General features: G+C 33.0%; 1 protein-coding gene across 12 annotated transcripts in view; it reads right to left on the minus strand.

Moving 5' to 3' along the window:
- PHF14 (PHD finger protein 14) overlaps positions 1–16,073 on the minus strand; it is a 222,114-nt gene that overhangs the window by 40,898 nt on the left and 165,143 nt on the right. For 2 of the 12 annotated variants that reach the window (XM_064575211.1, XM_064575213.1), the window contains one exon: positions 4,074–4,588. The exons of the other annotated variants lie outside the window; for them this stretch is intronic. In XM_064575211.1, coding sequence (XP_064431281.1) covers positions 4,529–4,588 — 60 coding nt within the window. In that variant the 3' untranslated portion in view covers positions 4,074–4,528. Of the gene's footprint in view, positions 1–4,073; positions 4,589–16,073 lie in introns of those variants that run through there. 12 annotated transcript variants of the gene reach the window in all.

Below are 16,073 nucleotides of genomic sequence, written 5' to 3' on the forward strand. Positions count from 1 at the left end.
AGGTAATCAGAATTATACATAAAGAGGTTCTGGCATTTCTGTGATATGAACTCTACACTATAAAGTAGTGCTTTTAGTAAAAAAAAGTGCTAGTAAAATCATACATTAATACAGAATAGTGTTTCACACATGAAGTTCATTGTCATGTTTTCCTGATTCATGCAGTTTAAGAACCATTAGAACAATATTCAACTGTAATATGGTAAAATATGACTTGTTTTTATTATTTCATTTGATAGTTTTTTGGGTAGCAGATGTTCTTATTAATACTGACATGTTATTTCAGTAACCTTTAATCAGAGCCTTCAAAAATGATGTCTGACTGTTATCTAGAGGAAAAGAGGTACTCTTGCTTAACAAAACAAATTTCTCCAAAAAAAATATCATTTGACCCAAGACTGACTTAATAGGGTACAAATGTCACAACAAAGTAAAAATGTTAGTAAGCCAAAACCCAAAGATTGATCAATTGATCTATCTATTCATTTTTTGGTAACCCAATGATAGACTTGATTGTATTGATTAAAAAATCTTTACATTTTACAGGAGTCTGGAATATATTTTATCCATTGACTCATATTAAACATTATTTTTTTAAGATGATCTTAACTCTTGAAGTAAATTCTATTCCTAGAATCCTTCCTTTTATTCTCTCACAAAAATTTAATGAACAATGACCATGTGTTAGACACTAGGCAAGGTGTTGGAAATAACAAAGATGAATAAAAAGGTCTTGCTGCCTAGAGGAGTCCATATTCCATTTTGGTAGACAGGCATGCATATAATTACCATGCAATGAAGAAAGTACATCAGACATATAAATGTGAAGAGAAGAAAACTGAGCTACAGTAATACATAAGAGTATTTTTCTTAATGATTAATATCCTGCAGAGTTGGCTTATGTCATCAAAATAATAAACCTTCCCTTGTGCCCAAAGATTAGTATTGTGAACCTTTAAAACAAATATTTCTCAATATAACTTACACTGTTCTTCTATTAAGATAAATTCAACTTCAAGGACATCTTTCAGAAATAGACATGTTTAGAAAGTGAATTTTAAAAAACTTTACTCCCAAGTGAATATATTAAGTTGCCTCAAATATCTTTTTCAAGTTGAATACTATTTTCCCCAGAGTGAACCCATTAATCTTCACAGTTTTATTGGAAATTAATAGCTCATTAGATGTCCAAGTAACACATCTCCTATGGCACATTAATTTTTCATGGATTAAAACACTGATTTTGCTTCAAGAAAAATTAAAAATACTATTTTAGAAAATTCCATGCAAAAAAATTCTCTAATGGCAGTATTTCATAATCAGTGTCAAAAATAATAGCCACATTTCCACATCTTGAATTTGCAGATTACCGCTTAGCTACTATTTTGCTTTTTTAAGAAAAAGATCAAATGTTTTAAACTGTTACCATAATGAAAACCATGCAGTGATACGTTCGGAAAAGTAGGCCTCTTGGCAAGGACAAATCAGTTAGAAAACTTGCCTAAAAATGCACTCACTTATTTAATATTTTTCTATGACCAACTAGTTATTCTGTAAGTATAAAGTATTTCTCAGTATTCCATAATCTAGGATATAGGACATTAGAAAAAATAATTCATACAATGACATTTTCAAATATCCTCTTTGAAAAAAAGATACTTGGAGAGCTATATAAGCCATCTATGTATCCCTCTCTGATTATTAACTATGTAAAAGTATTGTGCTAGGTGCTCAAAAATGATCTATTAGACATAGTCCCTGCTTTATGGAGCTTGTAATCTGTGACTAAAACAATTGATCCACGGGAGTAACTATATAATTGCAATTATGATATGTTCAATGAAAGAATAGTGCTACGAAACTTTTAATAGAAGGATCTGAAGGTTTCTGGGAAGCTCTCCACCCTCCTGAAAATGACAAATACATTGAGATCTGAAGGATAAGAAGGAGTAGAATTAAAGAATGAAGGGATAAGCATTCCAGATAAGGAAAACAGTGAGAAGGTGAAATCAGCTGAAGTCCAGTAAGAGAGAGGAAAAGAGTAGGAAATGACATGAAAAGGAAGACAATACTGGTTCTAGCATCTTTTGGTTCTAGCATTATACACTTTGCACAGATGGTTATTTAGATGTACTTTTATATGTATCCTGTTTCTTCTATGCAATTGGGTAGTAGTGGATGTATAACTTGGGCTTTGTGGTGACTAGCAAACCCAGGTTCAAATCCTAACTTTGACATACACACTATCCAAAGCTATGCAACTCTGAAAAAAAAAAAAAACTGCTTACTCTTTCTGAACTTGTTTCCCTCCTCTGTAAAATAATAATAACTGTTACTAATGGCTAAAGGTATTAAATCAAATAAAATGTGAGGAGACTAGCACAGATACTGGCCCACAGAAGGCATTCAATAAGCTTTATTCCTGCTTCCTTCCAGGGTTGACTTTATGACAGAGTTTAATCATCAATGGCCTACTAATATGCTGTTAAGTAGTGGGGATCCTTTTCAAAAACAGTACTTAGCTAAATCTCCATCATTATGATATTAAGTAGAACTCTGTTCCATTTGTGTCTCTTTAATTTTTTGATCTTGGCAATTTCAGTTGTTTGTATTACCAGACTCAAAGCAATAGTAAATAAAAGAGTAAGTAAATTGTTAATTAGGTGAATGATTACTCCCAAAAATAATCATTCAAAAATAGTAATAATTAAGGAAAAGCAAAATAATTAAATAATTTTTCAAAATTACAAGGACCTTTGATTATCATTTTTGACTGAAGTTCTTCCCAGATTTACCTTATAGTCTATATGATGTTGTGATTATAGACAAATGTAAACTAATGCTTTTCTCCCAGAGTAAAGCAACAATCTTAATTGTGTAGTCCAACTGAAATGAAAATAATCTTGGGATCTAGATAGGTCCAATACATAAGAACAATGAATAATGATTTGTAGAGGTTAGACAACTATAGTTCTTATAGAACTGACTTAAACTTTTAGGCATATCATTCAAAAAAATAGGCCATAATCTTACAGATAAATTTTTTAATTTTTAGAAATACGGAATCTTGGAAGAGAAGCTAAAAGTAATTTAATTCACCTCCCTTAAGTAATATTTAAATTTTGTTTTTCTTTTACATATGTATATATACACAGATATATACAGATATGCTATAATGGACAATATTTTATATTTGTGAGGCCTGTATAAATACATGGCAAATATGATTATTCCTTATTATAAATATAATATTATTTGAATAAATAGTCCATGCCACAGGAATGAGTCCTCACTGCAAGGTAAATTCCATAAAAATAACCTGGTTAAATTTATTAGTTTTTAAAAATGTGTTTGACTGTCATGGTAGACCCCACTGGGGTTTAAAAACATGAACTGATTTTAGATAAAATATGGGGAGAAACCTACTGGGAACTTCTGTGGAAGTATTCCTTACTCTTTAAACAAACAAAAACAACAAAAACCCCACACACAAGACAGGGATCACTTCCTTTGGCTTGCCTTTATGTATTCTTATGTGAGGACATAATACTTGGAGCTCCGAAAGCCATCTTGTGATCACTGAGAGACAAGCTTAATGCCAAAAGTAAACACACTGATAATTCCAGAAGACAAAATATCTTAATTAGTCCTATAACCACCTAATCTTCTCAATTCTGAAATACAGGGTATGAAATGTTAAAAGTAGTTGGGTTTTCTATTACTTGCAGTTAAAGCATCCTTACCAATACAACACTGGCATCTTCCTTAAATTTCTTCTTCTCCTAGTTCTCGCAGTTTTCCTTCTATCTTTTCTTTTAACCTCCTTTTATTGCTGTCTGTAGAACTCTGTTACCCTTTGATAACCTTATCTGGAGATGGCTCTGAAGAGCCTCAAATTCCACCTATTTTATGATGACTCTCCGATTTATATCTTCAGCACTGACATATATATCCATGCTTTAAACTCATATACCCACTGCTACTTGATGCCTTCAGTGAACTTTTAATAGGCGCCTCAAACATACCATGTACAAAGCCAAATTCTTTATCTTTTCTCTCTTTTTTGGAGAGAGAGCATGCATGCAGAGGGGAGGGTCAAGGGAGAAGAGGATCAAAGGGAGAGGGGAAGACAAAGAGAGAATCTTAAGCAGGTTCCACACCCAGCATGGAGCCCGACGCGGGGCTCAGTCTCATGACCCTGAGATCATGACCTGAGCTGAAACCAAGAGTCAGACACTTAACCGACTGAGCCACCCAGGCACCCTTAAAGCCAAATTCTTGATTCCTCTTTCTCAACCACTATCAACCCTCCCACCCCCTGCAAAAGTTTTATACCTCTCTTGGTTTGCAATTCACCCAATTGCTCAAACCCAAACTCTAGGAGTCATTCCTTAATTTCACACACGTGGCCTGCTGTCTCTATCACCAAGGGGTATATAAAGTCTGTCCAGTGTTTTCCATCTCCATTGTTACCATCTTAGTCCAGGATATTACATTTCTTGCCTGGATTACTCCAACAGCTTCCTAATCAGACTTCTTGCTTCCACTTTATTCTCGTAAAAACTATTTTCCATAAAGACAGCCATCTCTGTAAGACACAGAAGAATGTCTCACCCTAGAATGAAGTCCTCCTTATAGCCCCGTATTTAGGGTAGAATCCAAACTCCTTGCCATGGCCTATAAAGTCTGATATCATCTGGTCCCTCTCACCTTTCTAGCTTCATCTGTAAACTTTTCCAGCTTGTTTACCTGGCTCCAAACATGCTCATCTTGCCTCTGATTTCTAGACAAATGGTGGTGTTTCCTCTGCATCTGATTTTGTATGCTTACTTTACTTTTGTCATACAGGTCTTAGTCAATGAGGAGTTCTCTAACTTTATGCATGAAACTAGCTACTCCTTCAGCACTCAGATTTCCATATTTACCTATCAACCTGCCCTCACTCTGAACTATAACGTACTTGGAAGTATATCATATTTTCTATTCCCACTACTACAACAGGTCTTCAACACACCCTCATTCCTGATATGGACTGTTGCAATAGGCTTTTGCCTTATTTCCTATTTGCATCTTACCTATCTTCTACTTTATCTATATTGCAACAAAAAACAAGCATAAAATTCAAAATCAAATCATATTACTTAAATTTTTAAACCCCTCAATGGCTTCTCATTGCAAATAAAATATCCACTGTGGCCTACATAGTAATATGGAACATTTCATCTCATGCCAAATATGCTGGCCTTCCTAGTGCACATGCAAGTTGAACTCATTTGTACTGTAAGGACCTCGCTCTTGTTCTCTATGCCTGGACATTCTCTTTCCACAGATGAGTACCTAAGTGGCTCCTTCATACCATTCAGGTCTCAGCAGGAATGTCACCGCGTTAGGAGAGGAACTTTCCTGACTACTCTAAGAAAGTGTGCTCCCACACACTTTGTATCCCTTTCCTGTGTTTTCTTCTGCTACATCAAAATTTGAAATTACTTGTTAATGGTTTGTTGTCTGTCTTTCCCTGTTGGAATTTAAGATCCAAGAGGATAGATATGCCGTTTCTCCATTTCCTAGAACAGAACCTGGCATATAGTAGACACATTTGTAGATCAATCAACAAATAGAAAACATTTCTATATTGTAAGTTTAAGTAATTCTTAGCGTAACAATTATCATTTGTATTGAAATACTAAAATTGTAGTTAGAAAAGGAAGCAAAACTGATCATTTTTATTCTGGTTAGGTTTTGAGGTTAGTTTTTTTCCCATTTTGCAGGTAAGGAAACCAAGACTAAGAGGTCATGGGTGCCTTTCCCCAAATCACATTAATAGTAAGTGCCAAAGCAGGATTCAAACAGGTTTGTCTGACACCAAAGCCTAGACATTGTCCACTGTACACATGTAGATGTCTTGGGTAAGAACATCACACAACTGTTTTTCAGTATAAGATCAATTCATTTCACAGATTATATACACACACACAATGTTGCCAACATTTTATTTAAAATCATATTGCTTCATTGCAGTCAATGCTCATCATGAAAGACAGTTCCAGACAGCGACTTAGGAAACCTGAATTCTGATTCCAGCTCTACTATTAATCAGTCGCGGGATCCTGGGGATTCTTTCAGCAGCTTAAAAAGAACAAATGATCCATCCTCTAAGTGTAAGGTACCTCCTATCTCTAAAATCTTACAGCTCTTAGTAGAGAAGAGTGGCCTGGAAAAGACCATAGAAATCTGTTGTAACATCTTGATATCTAATTTATCTCTTGAATGTGAACTGCTTATATATTGATTTGCTCTTCTTGGAAATATACACAGTGGAAAGTTTTCTTGCTTTGATCACTCTTGAAATTTAGGGAGGTAATTAAAAGAATACGGATGCAGAATTTAGGGTTGTCTTGAATAATCTATATTGTTTTATTGTTATCTACTGTTGATTTTCCTAATACTATCAATAGAAATTCTCATTGTATTCTCTTATTGTTTGTAATGGCGTTTCAGTTGATTCGCTTGATATATCTGGGTATACACAATTAGGAATGGTTTTACCTCCTCTTTTACAATTTTATACTGTGTCTTTCTCTTGTCTAATTGTGTTGGCTAATATATCCAAAAAAAGATTAAATAATAGTGGTATATGTGTTACCACTTTGACTTTAGTTGGTATGTTTTAAGTGTATGAAGATAATTTTTGAGCTAAATATTTGACTCTTAAGAAACTTTAATATAAGAATGTAAAATGTACTGTTGAAAGTAAACTGCAAATTGTAGAAGATCCATAGTATGCCATTCATATAAAATGTTAAAATATAAAAACATACCAGAGAATGATTAATATGGTCACATCTGGTAAAAAGAAAGGAAGGGGAAAGGGATGGGGAAAGAATATGCAAAGGGCTTCAGTAAGTGTTACAAGTTATGATTACTGTTATGTTTACAACATTTTATAACAAAATAATTTGATTTGCTAAAAAAACAGAGAGGTGTCTTTGACCAGGTGTCTGGCATAAAGAACATAAGCATGAGTTGAACACACTTTACATTTCGAGTGTATAAATTTCCTGGTATCAGGGATCAGCTCTGTTTGCTGTCCTCTCTACCCTCAATATACTGCATGTAGTAGGTATTCACTAAATAATTACTGAATAAACAAAAGAAGAGTAATTAGAAAGGATTCCCTGTTTTTGTCACCAAAAATGGTTAAGCTGGTAAAAACTATGGGAGAAGTAGTTGTGATGGAGTGATGAAGGATCAGGAAACAAGAATTATATTTTGGCAATATTAAGCTTAAGACAATCTTTAGGTATTCAATGGGAATGTCAGACAAATGTCTGGGTATATGAATTTAGATCTTGGAAGAAGAATTAAGGGCTGGTGTTAGAAGTTTTGAAGTCCTCAACATATAGTTATAAGACAATTTGCAATCATCTAGGGAATAATATGTAAATTGAGAGGAAAAAGGCCTTAAGGACTAAGCCATGGTAATACAACTTGGGTGCAGGTGGAGAATTTAGCTAAGAAGACTGAGAAGGAGTTGCCAGTTTTGTAAGAAGAAAATTAGGGGATGATGGGGTCACAGAAGCCAAGTAAAGAAAATTTTTCAAGAAAGAGGGAATGGCCAATAGTCAAATCATATTGAGAGGTCAGATAATATTCAAACAAAGGCATGACTATTGAATTTGACAAGAAAGAGACTGTAAGTGACCTTAACAAGAATCATTTCAGTGGAGTGGTAGGTATCAAAACCTAGTTGAAATAGTTTAAAAGAGGGAATGGAACATGTCATTTTATACTTCATCCTTCCTCTTTAATTTCAAACATGGATGTAATGATTGCAGTTATAACAGCAATCTGTGAACCATGGTAGAAAAACCAAAAGAATCATGATAAAAATTACTCCTGATCGCCTGGACTCCTGACAATACTATTTCTGGGCTTGTTAAGCATTATGTTTTATATCTTCTATATTAATCAAACCTTTCCTGCAGCATAAAAATATCCTTCTAAAAACAATATGTGGTATATTCTCTATCCTAGTCTCTAAGACTTTCAATTTGAGTAAGAAACAAAATACAGCTGCAGTACTGATTTGCACAAAATTCACTGCATTTACTGTAAATAAGAACATCTTTCAGCATCTCCTTTTAAGTCTGTATGTTCTAGTTATCTTCAAAATGACCATATGAAGCTGAATGTATGTATGAAAGAGAAAAACTTTCAAAGCAGAGATCTATAACTGCTTTTTTTTTTTTAATGTGCCTATATGTTGCTTTATACACCCAACCATAAACAGTTAAATCAGAGTGATCTTCCCAACTTCAATTTAGTGTCTGAGAATTATCACTACATGCCTGTAGCCAGGAGATATATAGTATTTTGTACTGTTTCATTTATTTTTTATAAACATTTCTAATTTTGGAGGAAAAGGAAAATGAAGGTACTCAGTATAGACAACTACTTAGAAGTTGTGTTGTAGTAGTTTGGAAATGAGCAATAGTTGGAGAAAGGATAAGGTCAAAGATAGAGGCTCTGAAAGATTGCAAAGAGATACTAAAACATGTTTGCCAAAGAAAATTTAAATAAATGAAATTTTTCTTGAAAGAACTCAAATATTTCAGTCCTCTGGTATTAGTTTCTAAAATGAAGTCTTGAATCATAACAAAATTATTTGCTTTCAAAATTAATTTTATAATATTTAAATATTCTATTATAGCAATTTTCATGTTTTGACTGTAAAGCACTAAAAACTATGTCATGAAACATACTGTTATAAGTCTAGATTTTCCAATGAAACATTTTAAGATAATAGAATTTAATATTCATGATGAAGAATTTAGGTTCAACATACTCAAGAGCTTACTTGCCACTATTAAAATTTTTTAATATCTAATATGCTTTCATATTTTCCTAAGTTTGCTTTGTAATATAAGTTTAAAATATGGTAATGTATAACATACAGAATAGAATGAAAATAGAAATAAAACAAAAAAATCAAAAGGCTTATAGCATTCTATGACATTAATTTACTGTTTTTAATGAAATAGAATTATGGTACTGTTCATATATCTAATACATGTTACTTTTCAAATTTATTAGCATATTTCATAATGGTAGAAACAAAGCACATAATTATTTTATTAGAAAAACTGGTCTTTAAATAGTTTAAGTATATTACTATAAAATATTGCAAAACTGCTATAAAACTGTGCTAATTGCTTTAGGACAATAGCAGTGTTAAAGCTGGATAAAATAAAATACTTCCAGAAATTATAACAAGTGAATCAGCAACTTTTTATTATCGTAAAATTAATTTGGAAATGCTGAATTCTTTCCAATGAAGAAATTGCCTAAGAGACATTTTGGAAATTTGCTCATTTTCAGTCTAGTTAAGTTTATAGCAGTGATAATGATACCATAGTGGTTTTTAAAATAATGTGAATTTTTCAGATATGAAGGTTTATGCACACAAGAATGTTATTTTCTTCTAGATCCTCAGTGAAATGGCCAGTGAAATCTTTAAAATATGAGAACATAAGCCTCTGACAGCACTGACATCATAACACCCCTCCTACATTCTAGGAATAGCAAAAGTATTTGCCGGGACCCAGCCGACCAGGTTAATTCCCTTGCTACGGGTTTTAACAGTACCTTGGGGGCTTTTCCCATCCCTTCCATCCCATTTGTCTATATTCTCTGATAGACTCTAAGCAAGAATCACAAGGACAGGGTTATATCCGGCCACGGTACTCAGCAATGATTACTGGGCCTTACCCTTATAAAATGCTCAGTACATATTTGATAAATGAAGGCAAGATGAAAAGCTAAAAAGGGATATACCAATATGCTAACAGTGGTAACCTCTGAAAGGTAGGTTATGAGTTTTGTTTTCTTTATCCATTTTTCTGCATTTTCTGGATGATCTTAGTGAACATACATTACTTGTATAATAGAGCAAGATAATAATACATTTTAAAAATGCAGCTATTAAAGTAATCTGCCACGAAATTCCTTACTAAATACACCATAGGTAAGCAGCAATATGAATGTGTATTTATAGAGGATAATATGTGAAGTATTACATCATTAACATAACTATTTCACTTTTTTTTTTTTTTTTGCATTCTAGTGGGTTTTTTTGGTGATTTTGTATAGTGAACATGTGACTACAACAAAATCTTACTATTTTTCCCCCCATCAAACATAAGAGGACCTTCTTTAAGCTAGATTTGTGATAGTGATAGGTTAAATTTGTCATATTATTTTTAATAAAATACTGCACCCTTTATTATATGGAAGATACATTTTCAAGAAGGAAAATGCTGATATTATCTTGGTTATAAGCTTGCTGCTAAAATGATTTAGTTTTCTCTTCCATACAGTATCAGTGTAAGGTCTTTCTTTTCAAGCAATGAATTATAGTGGATACTTCAAACCTATTTTATGTGTATCTCTTAGTTCAGAAAAATGAGAAAACATAAATATTCTATATAAACAGAACACAAGATGGAGATAAAAAATGATCCATTATAGAGCAGTGAATAATTGCAATGTGTATCACTATAAGAAGGGAAAAGGGCATCAAGTATTTCTACCAGCTTTAAATTTGAGGATACCTAAGGTTACTAAGAAAATGTAAATTTTGCAATTTCATGTGTTTGGGATATGCATTTATGGCTCATGAATTTACAATGATAATAAATTTAACAATGTTGTCTATAGCACACTTTGTCAAAATACAATAAAATTATTGGCTTTGATTGAAAAGCATCTGTAAACAAACAAAAAAGTCTAAAAAATCCTAACGTATAAAAATAACCAGTGAAGTTTTTTAAGTAAATTCTTACTTTTACTTTGCCATTTCTGATATCTAGATATTTAAAAGGTAGCCACCGAAATTTTTGTAGGCAAAAATTCTCACAGTCTGATAATTTGAGGAAAACATGCTAATATTGTGGTTTTTTTTTTTTCATGAAGCAGTATTTTTAAATTTTGGGAGACTAGGGGCGCCTGGGTGGCTCAGTCGTTAAGCGTCTGCCTTCGGCTCAGGTCATGATCCCAGGGTCCTGGGATCGAGCCCCACATCGGGCTCCCTGCTCCGCGGAAAGCCTGCTTCTCCCTCTCCCACTCCCCCTGCTTGTGGTATCCCTCTCTCGCTGTGTATCTCTCTGTCAAATAAATAAATAAAATCTTAAAAAAAAAAAAATTGGGGGAGACTACATGGTAAGGAGAAGGAAGTATCAACTAGGAACAGCAGTATCACTAACAAAGTGGTAAGTATAAAAACTTATAACAAGGTGATAAGTATAAAAACTTATAGGAACAATTTCAAATAAGGTTAAAAAATGAAACACAAAAATACCTATTATCAGAGACTCACATACTACACTGATGCAAAATGAAGCTGATAATTTCAAAGAATAAAATTTGTACACAGATTAAACTTCTCTGTAGGAACCATATATCAAATCATGCTCTTAATGAAACTCAGACTACTATATACCACAATGCAAGAAAAAATTTTAAATAACTTATTTTACATCAAAATGGTAAGAAAATATTGTTTTGTCTATATATGCCAAAAATTAGCCGAATTAGATAATCACAGAAGTTATACAATATTTGGGAAATGTGTAGGCACTGTAAGAGATTTAACCACAAACATCCATAAAGGAACACTGATCATCAGTACTATACAGGGCAAAGACTGATGGACTTAGAAAGTCAAAGTCCTTAGCTGGGCCCTGCTAATCATATGGGTCTTTGACAATTCATTCACCAATCTTCTGGAACCCCAGATTTCTTAAATACAGAGATAACCTTGAAGGAGATGAGGTCTAAGAGCATTTGACCAGTTGACTGCAAAGCCAATTCTAGATTTAAATTCAAAGATTCCAACTATTTTAAATGAATGAGAAGTATATTATTATGAATAGAACTCAAGGTGAAGCTGGTATTTTCTTCAAATAACCTTGGGGAACCAATTCTCTTCCTGGGTAAATGCTTTTTAATTCTAACCAACTGAATTTTTAAGGCAGACATTACTTATTGAGGACTTTACTTATCCTGAGCACATCTGAAGTAACTATTGACCTGTTATTAGCAATAATTTAATAGCATGTGAAAAATAACACTAATACCTTGAATTAAAACTTGAGATGCCTAGAAAATACAATATTCATATAACCCTTTGTTGAAAAAATTATGAAATAGTACTGTGCTATAATTCCGTTATTAACCCAGAAAAAAAGAGTCTATACCCAGATTTATACATGATACTATTTTTCTCAAGGAATCTTTCCGACAGTAACAATTATGTAAAGAACTACTGTAAGTTTTTAGGCATTCCTACCTTTGAGTTATGAAAAATCAAACACAGATGCAACAAAATAGCTTAGCTTTGCTCACAAATAGGATAAACAAAAGATTATTGTAATAGTACATCATATCCTATAGAAAATTTTACGCAACTCTCATCAATTCTAGAAACATTTACTATTATCTTTTGTATACCTACTATAACTTTTGGTATGTAATAATAATCACAATGATACATAGTACCATTTATGGAGGATTTAATGGGCCAAGTATTGTGCTAGGCATTCTATATATGCTATTCTTTGATCCTCAGAACATGCCTATTAAGTAAGTTTACTGATGATGACATTGAAACTCAGAAGGGTTAAGGAATTTGCCCAGAGTGTCACAACTACTAAGTGGAGGAGTAGATATTCAAATCCAGGTCTGACTGACCATAAACCTGACACTCCTCAGGCATGTTTCACTTAATTTCAATTTTGTAGAAACAGACATTTATTACCTCACAGATAATAAATATAACAGAAAACATACCGGCTTCCTGACAGTTTCATGACAAGACTGACCATACATCAAAGATGTTTCCCAGGAATTAAACATTTCTCAATGTTGGTAAATAGTTGAAAACAATTTCAGATAATGCCAAACTTTGCAACCTACTGCCATTCTACTGGCATGAAGCCTATCATTTAATCATAAGGTATAGAAATTTCAATCCTATGATATAAAGCTCTTTTAAATCCTAACATTTAAACCTTTTTGCTTGAACTTCTAGTTTCTTTAAGTATTTCTACATAAGATATTCTTGTAGTTTGTGTATCATATGGTGAGAAAAAAATTATAAATCCATAGGTAATCACTGCTGAGCAATGAGAGATCACAACATGAAAGCTTAAAAAAACTGTCTACAAAATTTGGAATGTAAGCAAAATATTACTTCCTCCTAAGTTTTATTTGCTTCTTTATCTGTAATCATATGCCTAGATACATAGCAAAAATATACTGACCTATATATCAGTCTGGATGTACTAGAACAGCAAGTATGTTCTAGTCTAAACAAAATGTGGGTTTAGTGACTTCAGAAAAATCTGGTTTTAATAGTAAAATTTAAGAGAAAAAAATAAGGGTATATCACACATACTAAGGACAGGAAGGTAAGTTTTTTTTTGTTTTAGTGTTCAGTGTGTATATGTATACAAAGGGTGTGTGTACAAAGGGTCTTGGAAATGGCTCTGTAGGGGATCAGTGCGTAGGGATACATGTAGAGTATGTAGGAACATCTGTAGGGATGTATACAGGGGTACAAAAAGATTGGTGTACAGGGGTATGTGTAGAATCAGTATAAAAATGTGTTTAGGGACATATATAGCGATCTGTGTAGAATGGTATGTAGAAATGGGTAGAGAATTGTGGGTCTTCAAATAACTGGCCTCAAGGGCCAGGTCACCCCCATACCCAGACAGGAATCCAGAAGTCAGTGCCATTATTATATGAACTTGCTGATCATAATGATGCATTAGTACATTATTTTTAATAGTACGTACTTTGTATTCTATGGAAAATTTTACTCTCATTTCTAGAAACATTTACTATACCTTTGTATACCTACTGTAACTTTTGGTATCTTTTAAGGTACCTTAATTACCTTTTGTAATTTTTCATTTTTTTGTAATTTCGTTTCTTTCAGAAACAAAGCTAAATGCTTGGTATGTTCCATACATTTGCCTTTTAACATTTTATTTTTTTTTTTTTTTTTTTTTTTTTTTTTTTAAAGATTTTATTTATTTATTTATTGGAGAGCGAGCGAGAGAGAAACAGCATGAGAGAGGAGAGGGTCAGAGGGAGAAGCAGGCTCCCCGCTGAGCCGGGAGCCCGATGTGGGACTCGATCCCAGGACCCTGGGATCATGACCTGAGCCGAAGGCAGTCGCTTAACCAACTGAGCCACCCAGGCGCCCGCCTTTTAACATTTTAAATTACTTACACTTCAGGGTTAATGTAAAATATATACATTCTTCATTTAAATATAATACAACTTTGTAAAATCTTTTAAGTTTGATATCAAACTAAAGGCTGATGATTTCTATTTGTCTTTATTTATTTGAAAGAGAGAAACAGAGAGCGAGCGAGCGCATGCACACTCGAGCTGGAGGAAGAAGGAAAGAGAATCTGAAGCAGACTCTGCACTGAGCCCACCACCGGGCTCGATGTCAGCTCAAGATGATGACCTGAGCTGAAACCAAGAGCCAGCTGCTCAACCTACTGAGCCACCCAGGCACTCTTCTATTTGTCTTTAATTTCCTCTCAATATGAAGTCCATGAGACTGTGACAATTAGTTAACTTGATTATGCTCTCTTACCTGAGTCAATAGGTAAAACTTAAATGGAGAACAGAACTTATAAAATGAATATTCCTATATGCAAATGGTACTAAGTCATGTATTAAATATCCTACAAATGTTAGAAAAAATGAGTATCCATTGAAATAAACACAATGATTCTAAAAGGTTAAATACAGATAAATGCCTTATATTTGATAACAGAAACAACAGATTTAAACATTTTCTCTTAATAGGTCACTTATTTTAAAATTTAATAAATCAGTTCTGTGCTAGGGACAAATTTTGCTTTAAATTATTTTGAAACCAACTCCTTTCTATTGTTAATTGCAGTGCAACTGGAAGAACATATATAAAAAGCTGTTCGCTGGTAAAACAAATTTTTTTTCTTATATAAATGTTGTATATATGAAAACAATTTTTTTTGCAGACAATCCTACTCCCTGAAACTTCTGTAATAAGAATATCTCCAAGGCCTTTGTTTTTATTAGATTTTTAAAACATACTGGGGAAAAAATAAAATATTCGCTCTAAAAACACCATCTTCCCAAAGCTATAAAAACAAGAAAAATAGAACAACCGTATGTTTGCATTTGGTTACATTACTTGGGTTCCAAAATCACTTGTTACAATGGCTTCAAATTCACTTAAAAGGGAGTGCAATTTTTAAAAGTAAAGTTTTTATATTATATGGTTCAAGTCCAGAAGTTTAAATTTTAGTGACTGTGAACTAAGTGAGAATGGAGCTGAATAAAAAAAAAAGTCTTCAGACCATAAACATAAGAAAACAATAAAAAAATATACTACTCTCAGTCTTCGAGTGCTTGTCTCTCAATCTTTTTTCTCAAGATAGTTGATGGAAATACAGATGTGAGATAAATTTTAGAAATTAAACTACTCTTACAGTATTGAGTGTAATATATAGTTTATATGGTAAAACATTTGTTATTGTCATACTTCATTCTGCCAAATATTTGCTTGCTAGGCTCCATAAAACAATGGTTTCTATATTTTCTACAATATCAAATACCTGGTACTGTTAGTTTTTTTTTTTTTTAAAGATTTATTTATTTAAGTAATCTCTATACCCAACATGGGGATTGAACTCAACCCCAAGATCAAGAGTTGTATGCTCTACTGACTGAGCCAGCCAGGCACTCCTACTTAAACTTCTAAAGCACTAATAAGTCCTTAGTTCCTCAGTTTACATGCCTATCTTCCCAATGAGAGAGAGTTACCTAGAGGAAGAATTCTGTCTTGCTCCCATTTTTAAGTAAGCAAGACAAAATGTCTTACTAGCTTTTTAATCTTCATAGCACAGTAATGGCCAGCACAAAGGCATTAATGTTTGTAAATGACAGTCATAAATCATACCCTAGAATTATATAAAAGAATAATATGCATACAAACTAGGATTATAGTA

This window comes from Mirounga angustirostris, unplaced genomic scaffold (assembly GCF_029215605.1).
Source record: "Mirounga angustirostris isolate CCGP_5_RB_7025 unplaced genomic scaffold, mMirAng1.0.hap1 SCAF_12, whole genome shotgun sequence".
Classification (NCBI taxonomy): domain Eukaryota; kingdom Metazoa; phylum Chordata; class Mammalia; order Carnivora; family Phocidae; genus Mirounga; species Mirounga angustirostris.